The sequence below is a fragment of the Triturus cristatus genome, chromosome 7 (genome assembly GCF_964204655.1).
Source record: "Triturus cristatus chromosome 7, aTriCri1.1, whole genome shotgun sequence".
Taxonomy (NCBI): domain Eukaryota; kingdom Metazoa; phylum Chordata; class Amphibia; order Caudata; family Salamandridae; genus Triturus; species Triturus cristatus.
Window position 1 is genome coordinate 1,166,541,156 of NC_140590.1, and position 22,578 is coordinate 1,166,563,733.

At 42.8% G+C, this 22,578-nt stretch overlaps 1 protein-coding gene across 5 annotated transcripts in view; it reads left to right on the forward strand.

Annotated features, from left to right (window-relative positions):
- PRR14 (proline rich 14) overlaps positions 1 to 22,578 on the forward strand; it is a 593,350-nt gene that overhangs the window by 200,501 nt on the left and 370,271 nt on the right. For all 5 annotated transcript variants that reach the window (XM_085618443.1, XM_085618444.1, XM_085618442.1 and 2 more), the window contains one exon: positions 3,679 to 3,719. In XM_085618443.1, the coding sequence (XP_085474569.1) occupies positions 3,679 to 3,719 (41 nt within the window). The remainder of the gene's footprint in view (positions 1 to 3,678; positions 3,720 to 22,578) is intronic.

A 22,578-nucleotide genomic window follows, 5' to 3' on the forward strand; every position in this document is an offset into this window, starting at 1 on the left:
AGGGGCTGTGGCAGAAGTGTTACTTAGTTCATGTTTAAACACTCACTTTCAATAAATATATCACTAAAGCATGATGCGGTAGCACACTATCATTTACAGACAGTATATTTCCAAGAAATGGCCAAAAACCACAGCTTTACTGATAAAAGTATATAGTGTATTAACGATCTATGAAAATTGGGTTTGGGTTTCAGAAAACATATTTATCATTTGCACATCACCAAGCAAAGTGGTCTGATTTGTTTTTCATCCTATTGAGATATTTCTTTCAATCACACAAAAGTATGAAAAATGGGCTCTTACAGTTACTGAAATATATTTTGAAATGTTTGCACAGTTGACTCATTAGCTATTTTAAATGTGTGTTAGGAAAACCCTTATACTCTACAGCCCTTCATTTCACACTTTGTACAGCAGGTCAGACAGTTCACCTTACAAAATCCTGGAACTTCAGTCAGAGAAGGAAAAGTAATTGTAATCTGACTCCTGACTTTTGTCTCTGAACACAGAGCAAATGTGACAAAATAAAAACAAGATTTAAAGGCATCTTTATTGCTTCTTCACTTTCTGACTAAACAGAACACCTGTTTGACAACTTGTCAGAACAGGTGAGTAGGTCCTAAATATAGCTAGAACTGAAAATTCTGCCTCCCATAGTGAGTGGACAGATAGATTTTTCTAAGCCAGTTGCCATCTTGAAGCATGCAGCAGTGGGCCGGACCCCTGCTGCTCCTGCCACCTGCTGGCTAGTGTGGGGCACAGGGGTCCTCTGGGGCTGGAGCTGTTCTGGACTCCCAGGGCAAGAACTTCGGTCCACAATTGAGCCCTCCGTCAGACAGCTCTAAGCCCTCAATGTTTCCCGATACGACTGGGATTCACTCAGTTGGTTGTTACCTGTCTCTCTCACATGGGATCTCTCTCATTTGGGGTGTTGGGTGATTCCAGCTTCGCTCCCCCATATGGGGAGGCTTTAATCCAGATCTTGTCAACTGCTGATTCCCTGGCGTTTTGCTCATGGGTACTCTCTGTATCTCCTTAACATTATGGCATTTTTCTCCACGTTCAAAAGAGGCCAAATGGATAAGCCCTTCTGTAGGGGACACCATCTTCTCTGAGTTTATAGGGTGGAGTATAGCCCAGCGTTGTAGTGTACTGAGAGACGCCCTTGAAGATTGTGCTGGAGTGGTCTTGGAAAGTCACATCTCCTGTCTTTCTAGCTTGCTGTAGGACGTCCTCTTTTTCCGACTAGTGAGGACATTTGACAAGTACATCTCTAGGTCTCTACTCCTGAGATAGTTTTTTGGGGTCCATCCGTATTTCTGGGTAGCCATTGCTTCGTAGGGATAGAAGCATTCATTCAACGAAGGGCTCGAGATTGATATTCATCACCTCTTCACTCAGTCCTCTGAGCTGCAGATTCTCTCTACTCAAGCTGTTCTCTAGATCTTCCAGTTTATCGATGGCACATTTTAGCCTTTGTTCCAATATGGTGCATTTCTCTGTCTTGGGAGATTGATCCATCATGATGGTCTCAAGCCGTCCTTTGGCTTCCAGGAGCTGCTGTCTCACCAAATCCACATTTGATTGCAGCTCGTCTATTTTGGCACCGAGATCTGAGCACAAGTTAGCAAGTCCTTTGAGGTCCTGGCGCAATTCTTCGTAAAGCTCAGTCTTAAAGAAACGGAAGCTATCCATCTAGTCTGCCTTAATAAGCGCCATGGCTGAGCTAAATATGGTAATGTCGATTATTTTGATTTGGTGTCTGTCCAGGTAGGTGAGGAGACTACCATGGAAGGATTTTTTTCGAAGGGGCATGAGGAGCACCTCTCTGTAGAAGTTCACATATCAACTGTCTCCTATAGGTTTGCTCTGCACAGTGTGACCACCGGAACCGAGAGAGCACTTTGCTGTTGATGGAAATAATGTTTTCTTAGACTCAATCTGTAATGTACCAACTTTTAATTTAGCTCTACCACTTATTCCTATTGTTTCTTTAACTAAGTTCAGACATTTCCAGCGACTTTATTAGTCTGAAATGTTCTCAAAGGCCTCCAATTCCTGCAGCAGTGCTAGGAGGAAGTGTAGAGGGACCAACAATGAAACTAGGATATCATTTTGGAGGATTGTTAGCTAGTGGTGTACTCTCCTGCAATTTAATACTCAAAATATTTTTTTATGCCTTTATGTAGTTGACAAAAAACAAACTTGTAGTAACATATTTTGACTACCCCTTTTCTCAAACCTGTTTCCACTTTTTAAAAAAAACTTTTTTACTACGAATGACATTCACCACCTCAGCAAGACCAACCTGGTGAATGGCGCAAATTCTGCATTGCAGTTCATTAGCATGAATTGCCTTTGGATGCTCTTTCGGATTTTGACTTTTTTTCCCCCCTCCATGTTTTTAAATTGGGGATAACCCCTTTTCCTGTGACCTCCGCTACATACCACTGTATTCTCTACAGATTCTCAAGTTTTCATACTTAACCCCACCCCACTCTTCTCTTTTGGTTTCCAGCAGGGTGGAACCCCCCACACACTCTCCTGCCCCAAATCATCCTTATTCCCAGTTTTTTGTGCTTCCATTTGACTCCTCACCCCATAGTGTTGGACCACCTCTTGCGCCTTATCTCCTGTTTTTTCCAATCCCTCCCCATCTTTTTAATGTACTTAACCTTTTCTGTTTGTTCAGATATTTTTCTGGATCCTGGTAGGCATTGGAAAACTGACTGCACCGACCCATACTTCCTTTCTTTCCATCTTTTTTAAAAGTTACTTACAAATCCTTTTATTTCTGGGATTTTTTGAACTTTTTTTTTATGTACCGTATTGAGGATTAAATCCCGGTGCTAGTGTATTCTTGTGCTCCTCATAAAAATCATCGTATTTTGGCAGAGGTTAGGTCTGGGGGTCAAGCATGGGAAATGTCGCGGGGGCCTTAGCTGAATCAGGTGATGTGCAGGGGAATAGTAACTTGCTATCAATGGAACTGTCTGTACCAGGGGACGGGGAGCTGTTTAGAGGACTGCACTAGGGAGAAGCGGGTGTATTATGAGTGGCTCCCCTGGGAACACCCCCCGGTGATGTGAAAGCTAAGTGGGATGTTGAGATAATGGTGCTGGTTCAGAGACCCATAATGTTCGTCTTTCATAGCAAACTGGTGCGGCACTTGATCCTGTTATTTACCATGCTCATGATCGGGGATGTATCATTAGACTTGCTGACTCCCTGCCCGTCAGGTAATTGAAATGTACTATGCGCTATGTTTATATTAACAAAATGCCAATAAACAGATTTCCTAATAATAAAAATCATCGTATTTTCAAACAAATGTTTTTTTTTCTTTGGGGGGGGGGGGGGGGGGGTTCTCTAAATGGATCTCATATATGGATCAAAGAAGATACCACATGATAACTGGTAAGTAACTTCAGTTTTTCGCTTACAGTTGCGGGCCAGTGCAATCTCAGTAGCCCCATCCCCTTTTCTTGTGATCAACTCAACCTGGGGTACTATAATGTTGAATTGTTTTATCCTCACCGACCGTCTACTCACTATGAAGTATGGATAATGTGAGCCTGTTCTCATTATAATTTCACCTAATCCACTGCCCACTATAGTGTAAGGCATGCTGTCTAACTACTTTTTACACTGACTCGATTGCTTTTATTCCTTCGGTAGAATGCAGACCCCAAGGAGTTGACGGTGCAGCAGTCTCTCGGGTGAGTGGCAAAGGCCTTTTCCTGGTTTTCCAATAATTGTTTGGTAAAGGTGTTAACTTGCTGTTTCATTCACATGTTGGAGTAGTGGTAAGTGCCCTAAGCTTTATCCTTTCCTGCAGAAATGGAAGTAGATCAGATATTGATTTTGTGGGTGTTGAGGCCAGAGTGTGACGAGGATGAGAGCTCAAACTTGTGCTGAAAATTGCTGGTTTTATTTTTATTTACACATTGCATTTGTCACAAACCAGCAAAAGTAATATACAGCAAAATTAATTTTATTCGATTTTTTTATTTTATTTTAACATTGTTGCCCGATACATAACAAATTATAGTAACATTAAACAAGGTTAACATTTGGTGTAAACATTATCTATACAAACTTTTTTGTGTTTCTTTTATAGTTACACATTTGTATCCGTGTATCTTGTATGTGAAGGGTGGCTTGTTGACAGGGACTGGACCACGGTCAGGACCTGCTCCCAACCCATCACATATGTTCAACACACACGTGTGTTGGCCAAGTACAGCAGTAGTGCACTGAGTACTTTCTGTTTCATGTTGTTTACAGGATTTGCGAATCCTATGTTGGATTTTGGCAATCCTGAAGCCCAGAAGTGTCCAGACATTGTGATACCCATGGTAAGAACACCCTTAAAAAAAAATATATATATATATATATATATATCAAAAAGCAAGCTTTGTTAAACACAAAGACGCCGCACTCTTCCTGAGTTTTAAGTATTAAGATTTTATTTGCTCTTCACCTACGCGTTTCGAACTATGGCAGTTCTTGGTCACGGTAGTATACAAGAGTCCCTTGTCACTTTCCTTATTTATACCAGAACACCACAATTACCCGCAATGAGGCATTATGGGTATGGTAGTTTTTTATGCACAAAATGTATTAATTACATTGAGGATTTGGCGTCGGGTCTGAGTGACCACGTGGGCACTTATGTCTAAGGATGAATGGAAGAAGAACGATTCGGATCTTGCCGCGATCTGCAGACTAGAGGAGAGTGAATACTCCTTGAAACAACCATTGCCAGTCTGACGGAGTACATCGGCATTACAGAGACCGAAATACGAAATCCAAGGAAAGCTGACAAGCAGATAAACACCGTTAAGAGGCCACTGGTAGAGCGCCGGCGTGGAGGCGTCGGAGGACACAATCACGACCGGGAGTCTCCCAGGTAAGCCTGATCAACCTCTTGGTTTCCATCCGTGTTTCGTGCTGTAGCGAGTGTGCTTGCTTGCCATAATTACTCAAATTACGGAGCAGATAACAAACATGTTATAAACACACTTTCCTGACATAAGTAGCGATCTGGGAGAAGAACGTGAGCAGGGGTGTGACAACTCATCCTCATCTCTTCACACAACAGTAGCACAAGAAACCTTCACGAATAAGCAACAGTGAATTGGATAAAAAGAACATTTTCACTGAACAAATAGCATTTAAAATAACAATCCAACTCGCGATCGATACAAAATGGAACAAAGGGCGGCTAAACGAATGGAGAAAGCGGAAAGCATGTTCACTAAACAAACACCTACCGCCTCAACTTCAAATACTAAAACAACAGAGCCAAACACCGCTACCATGTCATTGAAACAACAATTCTTACAAATGGAAAAATTACTTAGGAAAGAGATTTCACGCAGCTGGGAAATAATCACACTCGAAAAGTATGTGGAAGTGGGAAGAGTGCCCCGCGGTCTACGTATTTTTACACTTCCAAACCATCCAGATACAAGCCCTGAAATGCTTGACGAATGGGGGAAAAACAACATGGACTGCTCCCGCACAATGATGCTTATCATTAAGTACGCCAAAAAGAATGTTGACGAACTGCACATTAAAATAGAAGAAATCGAGCAACAGATTAAATCGCAAGGGCAAGATGAAGAAATGATAAAGAAACTGAGAATGCAAATGGATAAAAATTTGGACAAACATGAGTGTGAGATTCAAGAAAGAAAACAAAGAAAATTTAGGAGAGACGAGTGCGATTATGAGAATGGCACCATTTTCACATTTGCGAAACGATTTGAAATCTTAAAGCAACAAACAGAAAGCAAAAAAGCGAATGTGTCGGAATCTCCATGCACTACACCAAGTGAAACTGAATCTGACCTAAGTGAAGGAGAACAGCAAATGGCAGTCACCAGAAAGTTTTCTTTTTTAGAAGAAATGAAACTACTATATCAGGAACAGCAAAATCCGAGAACCAGAGGAAGAGGACAAGGCAGAGGACGTACAAGGGGCCGAGGAAGGAGCCAATATGGGAAACCAAACGACGGCGAAAAACAAGAAGAGGCAGAAAAACAAAAATACCAACTACGAAACCGAACAGTGATAAGAAAATAAACAAACAAATAGATCCCAATTTAATAATCAATTTATCGAACTACAATTTGACGCAAACAGAACGTACATTGTTGAACAAAGGCCTAACGTTTTGTCCTGAGAAACATCAAGATGCGATTGAAACTAGAATCGACATGTACAAGTACATTCGAAAACTCAAATTAAAGAAATTCTTTGCAAAACTACCAAAACAAATTAAATCTTGTGAATTAGAAATAAACCCAATTTCAACTGAACCACAAGAAGGATACGTCATTTCGGAAGTATCAGCTTTAAGAACTGCCTATGATCTTGCCCATGAAATCACCCAATCAGAAACAACAGACATCCAAGCGTTAGAAGAAATGGGTATCAGTACAGACGATCATCCACGGACTGAATTCAAGAATAAATCAAAATTCTGTCCATCGCTACATCCGGGGAACCGCATTGACATATTCCAAGATCTGGTTGTGGCAGAGCTGGAAGCCTTGGAAAATTCAACTAAATCCAAAAAAGAGAATTTGTCCCTAGAAGAGCGTCAAGCACTACAGGCATTAAAAACTAACAATGCTATAGAGATAAAGCCTGCGGACAAAGGTGGAAACATTGTTATCTTAGACAAACAAGCATACATAGAGGAAGCTAATCGTCAACTAAACAATGAAAACAATTACACACCTTTATCATCCAATCCTATTCCAATGATGACTACACAGATACATACTCGATTAAATGAGTGGTACGAAGATGGCCTTTTAAGTGCGGAAGAAAAAAACTTTTTAACGGTAACCAATCCAGTAACACCCACGATATATTTTTTACCAAAAGTCCACAAGACCCTGCACAAACCTCCAGGCCGACCCATAATATCGAGCTGTGGGTCATTATACGAGAAGATAGCTGATTATGTTGATCATTTCTTATTGCCAATAGTCCCAACCTTAAACTCCTACATCAGAGACACTGGTGACTTTTTGAGAATTTTAATGGAAACGGAATGGCAACCTGAATACTTACTGGTGACAATTGATGTTGTCTCATTATATACCTCCATTAACCATGAGATAGGATTGACAGCTACAGCCTATTTCCTGAAACAAAGACCCATTGGGGAACTGCAACACACCAATATGTTAATGGAAATGATCCAACTCTGCCTACGAAACAATGTCTTTCTGTTTGATAAAAAGATGTACTCTCAAAAGTGCGGAACCGCCATGGGAGTTTCTTTTTCTCCAAGCTATGCGAATCTCACCATGGGTTGGTGGGAGAAACGCATAGCTTGGAGTGAGGAAAATGAACCATATACTGCGGATGTAGTATTATGGCTACGCTTCATCGATGACCTCTTCCTGATATGGAAGGGGGAGAAAGATAAACTGGTGGAATTTATATCAATATTGAATCACAATGAAGTTGGCCTAAAATTTACTTTTAACATACAATCGACTGAGATAGAGTTTTTGGACACAAAAATCTACATCAAATCGAACAAGATTCAATCAACAGTCTTTAGAAAAGCGACATCCACAAATAGCGTCCTTCACGGATCTAGTTTTCATCCACAATCCTTAAAGCAAAGCATCCCGTACGGTGAGTTCCTACGGATGAAGAGGAACTGTTCTGAGCCAGAGGAGATGGAGAGAAAATTTCTGGATACCAAACAAAGGTTTGCCTCACGAGGATATAAACAGAGTGACATCACACGTGGAGAAAACAAGGCTAGACAAAAAACAAGAGCACAAACTTTGACAGTAAGAAAGAAAGCAAAAGAAACTACTGAAGAAAGACCTCGACTGATTTTAACTTACTCAAAAGAAAGCTATAACATCAGAAAAATCTTGCTAAAATATTGGAACGTCATTAAAAAGGATCCTGACATTGGACCAACAATCGGAAGTCATCCTCTAATATCATATAGGAAGGCACCGTCACTTCAAGATACACTGGTGAACAGCCATTTTGAAAATAGAACAACGAAATCTTGGCTTGAAGTAAGACAACAAGGATTCACAAAATGCATGACATGCAAAGCATGCAAAATAGGCAAGAATTTAAAATCCATCAAAGACCCTCGAGATCGCACATTCATAATCCAAGACAAGATCACCTGTGACACTCAATTTGTGGTCTATTTGATTGAATGCAACTTGTGTGGAAAAAGATACATTGGATCGACAATATGCCCGCTGAAAAAGCGTATTCTTGAACATATACGCGCAATACAAAACAATGACATGACATATGCAATGACCAAACATCTACAGAGCCATACTGGAAAGACCTGGCAGGACATCAAGTACTCGGGCATTGCATGCATCAAAGAACATGAAAGAGGTGGCAATAGGACTCAAAAACTGAGACGATTAGAATCAAAACTAATCATCCGCTTTAAGACAAAAATCCCTGGAGGATTGAACGGAGATGATGAACTTTATGTACATTTGTAAAAACTTTATGAACATTTGACATTTTATTCCAGACAAAAAAAAGCTCACCTGGACACATTTTGAATTGATAGAGTTTAACTTAAATGCAAACTATTTCACTAAGATTATAATTTTTGTATACATTAGAGGATTATTGTCGATGTCAGAGGTACCGCGTGGTCATCCTATTGTCGCATCAAGGTAATAATAAGTTTACTAATGGTATATCAGCCATTTTGTCTATTTGAATAATCATTAGCAACTTTGACATCTACACATAACCTTTCTGGATATGCTTTGCGACTAAACGCTAAAATTCAGATATTTACTACAAATATCTTTATTGAATTGTGATGTCATTTTGCCCAAATAGACATTCTTTGCCACTCAGGCATCACATTCATCCTTAGACATAAGTGCCCACGTGGTCACTCAGACCCGACGCCAAATCCTCAATGTAATTAATACATTTTGTGCATAAAAAACTACCATACCCATAATGCCTCATTGCGGGTAATTGTGGTGTTCTGGTATAAATAAGGAAAGTGACAAGGGACTCTTGTATACTACCGTGACCAAGAACTGCCATAGTTCGAAACGTGTAGGTGAAGAGCAAATAAAATCTTAATACTTAAAACTCAGGAAGAGTGCGGCGTCTTTGTGTTTAACAAAGCTTGCTTTTTGATATTTTGCGAGGCTGTCCTTACCTCGCCGCCCGCACCAGCTATACAGTGCTCCTCCCGCAGGGACAATTTGTTGAATTCATATATATATTACCTACTGGCGGTCGCCAGTAGGTAGTTATAGTTAGGACCACGTTTCCATAGGAAAACCTCAACATTCTATTTTGAATAACTTTGGCGCCGGTCGACGAATCCTCGCGAATTTCTCAAAATAGGTGGGGCGCTACGCTCCGCTCCTACCCTGAAAGTCTCGGGGGGATCCGTCAAGCGGGGGCTGAGATAAAAGGGGGGTCCCAAAACGCGTTTTTCCCATGCATTTTTCCATAGGACCTTTAGAACGAGCTACAGCCCGAACGGCTGAACAGAATTACTCAAAATTTGGCAGAGAGGTAGTCCCTAGGTCAAGGAAGTGCCTTTTGTAGGTTTGGTGTAAATCTGTTCAGTAGATTCTGAGAAAATAGCCTTTAAATCAATATATATATCTGAGCCCGCTTACGGTACGCTTACCGTACGCTTACGGTAAGCGTACGGTGGCGTGCGCGAGCGCGATTCTGATTGGCTCTTAGATCTTAGTAAACATTCGAATCGGCCGAAACCAGGAAGCGGCGGCCGCCATTTTCTGTGTTTCACTCTGAAAAAAAAAGAGTGAAAACAAGAAAAGGGGGCAATGAGGAGAGTTACAGACCCCCTTACATTTGTGAGGGGGTCAAAGAAGGACTGTAAAGTACAAAACAAACATTTATTGATTTTTAAAAAAAATCACGGGGTACGCGTACGGTAAGCTTACGGTAAGCGTACGGAAGAAACATGGCGTGCGCGAAGGAGATTCTGATTGGCCCATAGATCTTAGTAAACATTCGAATCGGCCGAAACCAGGAAGCGGCGGCCGCCATTTTGTGTGTTTCACTCAGGAAAAAAAACAGAGAAAACAAGGAAAGGGGGCAATGAGGAGAGTTACAGACCCCCTAACATTTGTAAGGGGGTCAAAGAAGGACAGAAAAGTACAAAAAAAACATTTATTGATTTTAAAAAAAATCACGGGGTAAGCGTACCGTAAGCTTACGGTAAGCGTACGGTAAAAAAAATAAAAATAAATAAATGAAAAGCAGATTTAAGAGTTTGCTCATCATATGTCCTCCATGTGCGCACGGTGCGCGAAGCGCATCGTGCGTTCATGGCCCATCTAGCGTAATGTGGGCACGCGGTGCGCGAAGCGCACCGCGTGCTCACTGTGCGCGCACGGTGCGCGAAGCGCACCGTGCGCGCATGGAACGAACTGCGTTAAGTGGGCGCGCACGCCACAAATGGCGTAAAGTAACTTAGCATTTAAAAAACCGTACAAATTCACTGAAAAAACCATAGGTTTCACACATGTTATAGTTAGCTGGACATTTTACTGATAAAAAACCAATGAAATTCCCCCGTTATAGTTACTGTAGGCAACTATAACTCACGCGACCGTAATCCTCTGCTGATGACATATGTGTCTTTATGAAAAAAAAATATTTGTAATATATGTATAGCTAAAATTTAATGGAAGAAGACATGGGCAAATAAGTGTCTAAATACAGTATTAGCATCAGCAGAGGATTGCGGTCGCGTGAGTTATAGTTGCCTACAGTAACTATAACGGGGGAATTTCATTGGTTTTTTATCAGTAAAATGTCCAGCTAACTATAACATGTGTGAAACCTATGGTTTTTTCAGTGAATATATATATATATATATATACTGAAAAAAACAAAGGTTACAGTTAGGCTGACATTTGACTCGTACAAAATCAGAGAAATTCAGCAGTTCTAGTTAGCTGAGCTAACTATAACTTACACCCCCCAATGCACTGCTTATGACTTCACATATTACTTCACTCATGACATGGTCAGTGACATCACAGACGACATCTCAAATGAGCTTGAGCGTCAATTTAATTGAAAAAATGCTTTCAACCCCCGGCTGGGACCCTGTGGGATCCCCCCCACCATATCGGGGGGTAGTGAAAACAAAGAAAAAGTGGATAAATGGACTATGCGGTCATGAAACCAAAGGGTGAACCTGATTGTTGCCGAGTACAGTTAGTTGAAGCTATTTTGAGTTACTAATTCGAACAGTGTGCCTAGCACGTTCACTAATCGACACTAGATGGTGTTGAGCGCACACCTTTTCTTTCTTGCTTTTCCATTTGCTTTTTTCACCCGGTTTACCAATAAGCACTGATCATGTCAACCTTTTTCGCATTCGTAACCGTTCTTGGATTTACACCCATTTTGTTTCTTTTCCAGGGAACACCCCCTGACGAAGGGCTGGTCCCGAAAATTCTGTGAAGCATTAACAGAGTACATATATGCCTTATATATGCACTAGGATGTACCTAATGATACTAACTATATCATCATGAAGTTACTTTGAAAATATTGGATACCCACGATTGGAAATAAGACAGAATAAATGCATTTTTTAAATTCAGGAATTTGTGCAAAGCTATTTGTTAAAAGCGACAGGCTCGCTTCGGAGTGCTATAGGTTTGACCCTTCCCGAGTGAAGGGCACCTTTTTAATTTATCTTGCATTCGCCTAAAGGACAGGAGGCGACATCCCGGAGCACCCACACCTCTACATTAATGTGTATATTAACAGTTCAATTTTCTTCTAAACTGGAAAAACATAAGGAGTGCGACTGATCTCTCTAAATTTGACATTATATTTTTGCGAAGGACTGCCACACCTGCTGTCTTTGTCTGTGCGGAAGTCCAGTATTGGTTGAGGTGGACTTTGTGCCTCAATACAAATTGTTCCCTCTGCAGTAGGTAGGGCTCCTGCAGGAGTATGACATCGCGGTAATGCCTCTTTGTCTACCTCTTGAACTGTTGCCTCTTATTCAGGGAGGTTAGTCCCTTTATGTTCAACAAAAAACAGTTTGAGTGGTATTGTGTAGGTTTGTTTACCAGCTCTAGTGAGATCTGCTCCCTTTCCTTCCATTCAATATTTGTTAAGTCTCCCGCTAACAATCGTTTTGTTAATTGGCCTAGGTAACACTACCATGAGTATGTTATGTTACGTTATGTTATGCAGATTTGTAAGATGCACTATCACCCGGGAGGCTATCCTGCTGCCTGAGTGAGAGATGAGGAATGCTATGTTATGGGCAGTCTGTTTAAGAATTTGGGTGAGTTGACCTACCTGCGGGCCTCCAATCTTCCTTGAAGGCCTACTCTTTTTCCACATTGCTCATTAACCAATGTTTAGCAGTTTACCTCTGTCTTTGAGACTACCAGTGGCAGCTGCTCTGCTAAGGCAGGGGAGCATCGCTTCACAGGAAAAATAAAATGATAACAGTATGTTCAGGGCCAAGATTTGGCTATTCATATCCAGAAAAATCTTAGTGCTTCAAAGAGACTATTGAGGAGTATTCATACAGGTCTGCCCAGAAAAAGCTCTCAGACTTAGAATGTTTGAGTGTGTGCAGATCTGGTCCTTTACCCAAATATTAAGATTCGCATGAAACCTAACTAGAGCACATAACTGGAACCCCTAAGAAGCCAGATTTATATTTAGTCCTTTGACACAGACAATGTGTACTTGGAAAAAGATCCATGCTAACCCCACACTATGTGCCCTCAAGAAACCATGGGTCAGCAAATAGCTAACCTATCTGCCAGCAGGAATTCAAGTGACACAGACAGCAACCTGATGATCACAGGTCCCAAAGTGTTGGTTATGGCTTTATGTTGCGTACATGTACCAGAGGTTCATGTTCAAGAAGTGTCGAGGGATTCCAGTGATGACACTAAGTACGCTGACAGTGGAGCTGAGAGGAGCTGGTACGAGAGTGGAGCTTTTAGTGGTGCTATGCGAGCATCTGCAATAGATTCTTTAATCATCATCATCACTGCTGTGTTTTGATGCTTCCAGTTTAACACTGGCTATGAGGAAAACCTGAAGGGGCACCGGTATTTCAAAACCACAACAAATTACCCTCCATCATATGCTGCGGACAGCGAAGAGTATTGATCCCATTGCATGCATGTATGCTTTGTAATTACTTTGTAACTTCTACAACCGCACTGTACCTGGTTTTCATGCTATTTTTGGTGTGATTATAATCCGTAGGGGCATAAGCAACGTGTGGAGTCTCGAGCGTGTTTTCATCTGTGTGGCTGGAGTGCCTGGAGCAGTGCACAAGTGCCACCAACGTTGTTAGGGAAACAAACACAAGGAGTCCTAAGCGTGTAGGTGTTGGGCAGCTACCTCCAGCTTGGAGCGGGTTAACCCCGTGAACTGTGACATTGGGGGCTGTGCTCCCGTCACCACTATGCATCGTCATCACATTGGTGGCCATTTTCACCTTCACACGGAGATGCTCAGAGCTCTGCTCGTGCTGTGTTGTTTTTCTGTGTGACTTCCTGGAATCAAAGTGTTACTCTATAATACTTTTTAATATAGAATCCAAGTTTAATCATTTATGAGGTGCTATCTTGGTGTGTGCATTGTCACTTTGCACCAAGAAATCATTTCAAAGTCGCTGATACAACAGTGTAACAGTCCCAGTAAGCACACTCCGTAATTGGATGAGAAATATCCTGAGCCAAAGTTCATCATTTTTAAATCGAATCTTTTTATTTGTTGATACTTTATGCAATATTTCATATGTACATGGTAAATCCCAATTTTCAAGTGCAAGTATGATGCCAGCGGCCTTAATACTGCATGTCAAGATCCTCCGTTCAGCGACTTTGAACTGTATAATACTTCACACAGGAATGATGGAAGCTCTGCTTGTGTCAAGTAAAGTCCTTGTGATTTTTCTGAATTTAATTTCTCCGTAAGAGTAATTTATTTCTCTTAAAGTTCTGTTTTCTGCTACAGTACAGTACCATCTCCATCATCATTTTACAAGATTATAACCAAGCACAGAAGAATTGTTAGTACATTTTCATTTTTTTCTCCTTTGGCTATTAAGAGCAAACAGATCTCTTGTCAGAATCATTCCTAATATGTCTTAACCCCCTGCCTTCTTATCAGAAAAGGGCAAACCTATTTTGCTATGGAAACATTGGAAGGAATTATTTTATTTTTTCTTAGTTGCATTTAGAGGTGAAATGTTTTCTCCTTCAAGGAATCAAACTATTTTAATGCATAACTTGGAGATTTAAGGCTGGAACATTTATGAGAGTTTCTATGAGATAACTGTGGGCAATGGAGAGGGAGAACCTGTGGACATCTATGAAACTTCACTGTGTATGCTTGAACAATATTTTGGACCTCATATAAATGTGGTTCTGGAGAGAGACAAGTTCTTCACCAGAGTTCATGGACAGTAAGAAAGAATTGGCAATTACGTTGCTTCTCTTAAAACTCTTGCCCACACTTTCCATTTGGGGGATCTCACAGACTCCTTTACAAGGGAACACTTGGTGAGATGTACAACTGTAATAAGGTGCAGGAGAAATTGTTGAGCAAAAATCCCATGCTTAAGGATGCTATCGAAATTGTAGAGAGTATGGAGCATACATCTGGGTGGGTGAAGGAAATTAGAAGTCAGAAATCTGATAGAAGTTGTCTAAACAGTAGTATAGCTGTTGTTTCCCACGATAGTGGGGAATAGGAGGGTGACACTAATGTTCAAAGGGTATCTGCCAAAAATGTCAAACCTAAATCTCCTCCTGATTTCCAAGATAACAGAAATAAATGTTGTTGATGTGGTAATGCTTCTCATTTGTCTAACAGTTCAAATTACTTTGCTAAGAATTCTATATGCAGGAAATGTGGTATCTGAGGACGTAATGCTTGCTTGTGTAAAGCTGAGAAAGTTAAGATGGTTGACAATATTACTGATGCTGTGAAAAAATCGTTCTGTATGTTAAGGGTGATTCATTTGTCGTGGACACGGGCCTTTTGGTGATGGCTGAGTGTGGAGTGGACATTGGAGGAAATAAGTTTGTAGTTTTGGCTGATTTGGGCTCACCATACATCATGATTTGATTGGTGTTAAGATCTGGGCAGAGAGGTTTGGGGTTGATCATTTTGTCCTTACTCCTCCAGATATTAGTCCAGTGAATTACAGTGGGATGAAAATTGATGTGCTTGGTTATGTGATAATGAACATTTCCTTCAAGGACAGAGTGACTACAGGGGAAGGTGTATATTGCCCAAAGAGGTGATAATTTGTTGAGTTGGCACGACCAAAGGGATATGGGTATGACTCGTAATCCCAGTGTGTGTGACCAAGTGATGCCTGGTGGATATGGGTGGTGACTGTGAGACCATTTGCATAGAATTTCCGCCGGTGTTCACTGTTGAACTGGGCTTAGTAAGGAATTTAGAGCACATGATCGTCCTGAAAGATGGTGCTAAGCCCATTGTTCACACAGCATGGAGAGTGCCCAGTCTGATGATGTAAACATTACGGGCTGAATTGAACAGATTAATTAAGGCAGGTGTCATCAAAGAGATTGATTCGTCTGAATGGTTGGCGCATGTGGTATTGGCCCACAAGGATGGTGGGAAGGTCAGGCACACGTGTTGATCTTAGCGATCACAGTAGGTGCATTTGGGTTGATCGCTCCTCATTGCCTAACATTTCTGAGACTCTTACTATGCTGTCACCATTGTTTTTAGTGTCCTGGGTTTGTCTTCTGCTTACCACCAGGTGCTGTTGCATGATAAATCAAGACATTAGACTAAGTTTGTCATTCTGGTAGGTGCCTACAGATTAATGGATGTTGTTTGGGTTAGATTCTGCGGCTTCTTGTTACCAGAGAATTATGAAGATTGTTTTGGAAGGATTTCCATGTGCATTAGCCTTTCAAGATAACATCTTGGTTTACCGCAAGAATGAATGCAAGAATGGTGAGATCCTGTGACTGGTGTTGAGGAAATTGGCCGAAAGGGGATTGACTGTGCAAAGGGAAAATGTGAACTCAAAGTACCATCAGTTTCTTACCATGGATATGTGACTTTGAATGATGGAGTGAGGGCATAATTTGAGTTGGCCAATAGCATATTGAAAGCTCCCTGATCCGTAGATAGGGATAAAGTAAAATCATTCTTACAGCTTGCTGAATATTATTCCATGTTCATCAAGGGTTTTGCATGATTGGTGGAGCTGATCCAGTGATTGCTGAGGAAGGGTGGTACTTTTCATAGGTCAACAGAGTGTGAAAATGCGTTTAGAGTAGTCAAGGAGGAGATTGCTTACATGCCTGGTCTGAGACATTTTGATGTAAAAATGAAGACTGTTTTGACTACAGTTGCGATTCTGGAGGGCTTATAGTGATTTTATCACAAGTAGTTGATGGTGAAGAGATAGTAGTATCTTTCGATTCAAGAGCCCTAAAGGAGGCGGAGAGTCACTACTCAGTGATTGAGATAGAAACGTTGACAGTGGTGTGGGCTGTGCATTATTTTAAATTCTATCTGTGGGGGTTTGCCTTTTTATATCAAAACATATCATCATCCTCTCGTACAATTTTCTCCTATAAGGGAAGAGAGAGTCTGACCTCTCGTCTGAAGAGATGGAGTGAATAATTAGAAGACTATAAGTTACAAGTACAATAAATACCGGGACTTGAGAATAAGTCTGCTGATTGCTTGTCATGACTGCTGGTGGAGATAGAGAATGATGTGGGAGTTATTGTGACTCCTTTCTGTTGGGTCAAGGAGAGTGCCTTGTCTCAACAGGAATAGGAAGATATCAAGGTGAGTGATGATACTTGGTTAGTCATTTAAGACTATGTTGTTCAAGGTTGGCCTGTAGGTCATTGGACCAAGCAACATGCTCCTTTTAGAATCTGAGGTATGAGTTGACAGTTTAAAGTGCAGAGTTTTTGAGGCATTAGAGACTGGTTCCTCCTGCAGGAACAATATCCAAGGCGATTAATTTAGCACATGAGGGGAATTTGTGTAGGAATCTGACCAAATGAGAGTGCAAAAAAGATATTGGTGCCTGGAGTTGATCGAGAATTGGAGAGTGCATTCCAGGAGTGCTACATGTGCACTACCAATGACAAGTCCCAAGTGACTCGTAAAGTCCCCTTATCTCCTGTTGAGACACCTGACAGACCATGGCAAAAGTTGGGCTTGGATATCTTGGGTTTATTTGAATTGTCGCCACCAGCTGAGCAGTATGTGTTACTTCTTGTTGATTGCATGTCGAAGTGGTTCTCTACTAGGTGTGTGAGCACAATAAGCCTGACAGTAGCTCTTAATTTGTTGAGGGATACATTCTTCAGTGAAGGAATCCCAAAACAGTTTCTAACAGACGATGGAGGGCAATTTGTGTCTCAAGAGATGCGGTCCTTTTTTGAAGAATTTGGGTATCAGTCATCTCAAGACAGCCTTGTTTTTGCCACAAGGAAATGGCCTGACTGAGAGAATTATTCAAGTATTGAAATTGTGTGCATATATTGCATTAGAGAACAAAATACCTTTAAAAAATGTTCTCAGGGAGACTTGGTGGGCACATTGCACCACTCCCAATGGGGAGATGTTGAAGTCTCCTTTTGAGCTTCTGAAGTGAAGGGTAGCTTTTTCTAAGCTCAATCCTAGCTCAATCCTGCATGGATTTTCTCTGGAAAGATAGAGAGTGTTGAGAAAAGGAGAATAAGTAGGTTTCAATGTGCAATGTACCAACATAAGTACAAAAATCGGTATGATCAGAAACTCTCAGTGAAGGATAAGAGATGGAATGTTAGGGATTTTGTCTGAAATAAGAAATCAGGCTTGAGCAGGAAAAAGGCTCATTCCGTTTCCTGGATCCTTTTTCTGTTGTCTATAAAGAAAAATGTATTCACGGTACACTCTGACACCTGGAGTATGTCCAGATTGGTAAAATGTATGGATAATGGAATCCGTAATCAAAGGTCGCAAGGTAATGGTGACAGTATACCTCAAAAAAGACTAGACAAAAGCAAGATGGTGTCCAAGGCGAGGGGTTTCTTTTTTTTTTTTCCATTTATTTTTTAACTTTTTTTATTGACATTTCAAATAAAGAACAACCGAGGCAGCAGCCTTCACCAATCAAGGGGGAGGAAAAGAGGGGGGGGGGCACGGAAGGGGAAGGACGGGGGAGAGGAGGGGAGGTAAGACATGGCGGCACATAGATTGCATCATCAAAGAGTTACTATTAGAAAAGGGTATCGCGGCATCATCACTCAATCAGCAAAACAATAACATCGACAATGGGAATACAAGTGTATTGCGTTAGGGGGTTTGCAAGACATGCCATCCCAGGGGTGCTGCCTGAAGGGGGCCGTCCACGAGGCTGCAGTTTTGACTCTGTCTCCAGGCATCCGGTCTGGGGAAGATCAGGATGAGTGTCAACTGAGGTGTCGTGGGGGGGTGGCTTGGGGGAGGGTGGAAACGGTGAGTGGAGGCCCCTCCCGCCCCCATCGGCTGAGGGGAGAGTGTCTCTCTGTCTAAAATACAACAGTAATGGTTCCTAGATGTCTTTTGGGTGGAATGCTGTGGCATTAGTTCCCTATATGTGGCAAGCTTTTCCTGGCAATAGGTTGCGTCCTGCTATGAAGAGGCAGCCTTGGGTGTGGGTCTCCTGCCCCAGTACATAGTGACCCGTCGCTTGACCAGAAGTCGGAGCATAGCAGTGAGGCGTCGGACTCCAGGAGGAACATCTTTGACATAACCCAGGAGGCTTACCAGCGAGGTCTGGGGGGGGGGGGGGAGATGTCCAGCTATCTGCTGAAGGATTAAGTGCACCTCTGACCAGTATTTTGTCACCTGTGGGCAGGCCCATGCAAAGTGACGAAACAAAGCATGGTGTACCCAACATTGCAGACAGTGTGCCTCAGCCACCAGCCCTATGCATAGCAGGTGTCAGTGTGCGGGACTGCTTGTGCAGAAATTCAAAATGTATGAACCACAGTCTATAGTTGGGTGATAAAGCAGCAGATTGTCCGCAACAATACAACCATTGTTCATCTGTGAGAGAGGGATCAAGATCCCAAGCAGCACGGGCCACCGGTACGCGCACTGGCGCCCTATCTTGCATTATCCTGTAGAGGCGGGTTACTAATTTGTGGGGTATGGATGTGTTAACATGTGCTCAAGCGCTTAGGGTGAGGGTGCCAGCAACATATTATGCACCGTGCCAAGATTAGCTTGAATCTGATGGTAGGGCAGAATGTCTATTGTGGTGGGGCTCATGTGCCTCGAATGAAGGTAAAAATTGGCCATCGAGGTAGAGATCAACGAGTTTGAGGAGATTTCTTTTGCGGGCTCGTGCTCTACCACCATCGTCCTGCAGTACCAGCAGCTGGGGGTTTTGCGTGCTAGTGAAATAGATGGGATATAAAGGCAGGGCCAGCTAGCACGGAGCTGCATGCGATTCCAGGCCCATTGGCTACATTCCACCGTGTCGATCACTGCATGTGGAGGCTTATAAGACTGATTAAGGGCAAGGGACACCAGGCCCACCTCCACCGCTGCATGCGGCAGAAAGCGTTTAGGATAAAGGCAGAAGTGGAGATATTGGACCTGTGTGTAGAGTGCATATAGCATCCTATCCAGTGCATTTAGGCTTCCCTGCTGCATTGGTAATGTTAGCGTCCCCCATATAATCCTTGCCGGCTTGCCAGCCCAAGCCCAAGATATCCAGTTTGACCGCCGGTGCCCGAAGAATTGCGATGTGGGTGGGATGGGAATGCTAATGAAAGGGTAGATGAATTTGGGTAACATTACCATTTTTGTGATCGCGAGCTGGTCCATCAGGGACAGGGGTAGTCAATTCCAAGTCGTTCCTCCACCCACGCTGTAGCTTTGCCGTCTAGTCTATGTTGCAGCTGAGCCAAATACCAAGGTAGCAAACTGGGTCAGAGGCCCCCACTGTAGGGGCTACTCAGATTCAAATAGTTGCATGTTCTCAGTGAGGAGGAAGTGTATGGATTTGGCCCAATGTATGTGGATGCCAGAGTAGCCGCCAAAGTGAATGACTTCCCGAATGACAGGATCCAGGTTCATTTGAGGATCCCGGATGTAAAGCGTGATATTGTCAGCATACATGGAGACTAATATCTTGCAGCCTGTAAAGCTGAACCCCCGGTGGGGATGATGCTGCCGCAGTCAGGCCCCAAACAGGACTATGGATATCAGGCAACCTTGGTGGGTGCCGCGCGTTATCTGGAAAGGTTCTGAGATCCTCCCGTTTAAGCGTAGTCTGGCCATGAGAAAGATGTAGGGTAAGTGGATGAGGCGTACAAAGCCTGAGCTGAGACCAAACTGTGAGAGTAGAGGTAATAATGACCACTCCAGCGAATAAAACGCCTTTGTGGCAACTAAAAGGGATGTGACCGCAGCGAGCTGAGGCTCCATGCTATGCATGATGGCAAACAGGGTGCGAAGGTTGTGCACCGTGGAGCGTCCCGGCACATACACTGATTGGTCTGAGCAAACCATGTCTGGCAGCAGGCAGGGAGATTGGCAAATATTTTGTTATCAGTGTTTATCATCTATATACATATGGTGATAAATATGGTGATAAATACACGCAATTCAACTATATACATATGGTGTATATGACACCTCATACATTAAATGTTATAAACATGGGTGAGATGCGGAAATGCCCGAGGTGTGCCTATGTGGATGCCGGTTTCATACATATGACATGAAGTTGCGACGTAGTACGATTGCACTAGGAGGGAATTTTGGCCAGGATTAAAGTTGCATTGGGAAGGGTCCTAACGCTGTCTGTGGAGGTCTGTTTTTTGGGGCTTTTCCCACGTCATCCTAAGCGGAAAGTGGGGAATCGATTTATAGACCTGGCTTTGGGCTTAGCTAAGAAACTGATTGCTCTGATGTGGAAACCCGCTATTGGACTGCAGGTAGCTAGTTGGAACAGTGAGGTTATTAGTTGGGCGGGAGCAGAGGCCAGAGCCTTGAGTTGGGAGGAGGTGAGGAGCATCAGGAGAAGACCAATAGCGATTTATGGAAAGACGTGCTCGCGAACTGGGAAAACCCGGAGCAAACCAGTAATGCCAGTGTAGAGGAGGTGAGTGGCAGTGAATGATTCGCACTTGTCTGCACGGGTGGGCCTGGCCGTAGAGGACTTGACAATTCACAGCCTCCCCTTTTTGGGAGTAGGGCCGGGTGACGCTGGTCCTGGGAAATCATGAGCAGTGGATGTGGGATCAAGCCCTGTGGAGTGGGGGCGTATCGCCACCTCTTTTTCTCGTCTCCCTTTCTCACTCCCCCATCCCCCTCCCCCCTCCCTTCGGCTGACACAAGCGAAGTACAGCATATATTGCATAACTGTCTCATGACTGCACTCCCGGACACAGGTGCGGCCTTTGTCCCCCCTTGGCATGCAATATTCTCTTTAGTCCCTTCTTTTTTGTTTCTTTGGTTTAATTCTCATATTACTGGAGTGTGTGCTCAAGTCCAATAGGTTGAGTGTATGATCGCTGAGGACAGTGCCCGATCCATGTAGGAAAACGGAGTTGCCCACCGAGACAGGGCGAGGAAGCAGCATTAGACAGGGATTATGATAGTCATTTACTGGGGCGGCGGGCTATTGTGCGAGCAAGGATGAGCTGATACTAGTCTCGAATTAAGATTAATGTTGATACGTCCTACCCCAGGATTGTCATTGTAATGTGTAATAACCTGCCTAGAGTGATAAATGAACACTACATTGAAATGTTGTTGTTACAAATATTGTGTAGTGCCAATGCGGAAAAACCATAAATGTTAATAAAAATGTTTAAAAAAATAAATCAGTGTTTATCATCTATAACGGCCTGTATGAGTCGCACCGATTTGCTGGTTTATGAGGCTTGCGTATCTGGACTATTACTACTTCATGAAGTGATGGCGGCAGCTCGCCTGTCTCCAGGCCCACCCCGTACATTGCAAGGAGATGCGGGATCAAGAGGGCAGCATAGTCCTTGTAAAAGGAGGTGGTAAGCCCGTCCAGGTTGTGCACTTTGTTGCTGGGCAGGATTTGTATGACTTGGAACACCAAATCCCCTGTAAAAGGAGTGTCTAGGTACAGGCTATGCGCTCGGTCGAGCCAAAGGAGCTGTATGCTGTCACAGTAAGCCTTGAGCTTCTCCCCATCCGGCGACACTTTGGCACTGTAAAGTTGGGAGTAGAAGGAGGTCATTGTGCAGAGCAAGGCGGTGTGGGTATATTGCCGCTCAGGTTCAAGGAGCTCCATCACGTACTTCAAAGCCCATGGTCTACGGACCATGTTGGCCAGTGTTCTCCCAAGTCGGTCTCTCTCCCCATATCGACGCACAGTCGTCTCTTGTTGCATGTAATTTGTCTCAAGTGTCGCCTCTGCTTCGTACTAGACAAGCTTCCCACGGATATCCAGCATGGTGGTTGTGCTCTTAGAAGCATAATACGCTAGTTTGAGCGCCCAAAGTTCACACTCCAGTTTAA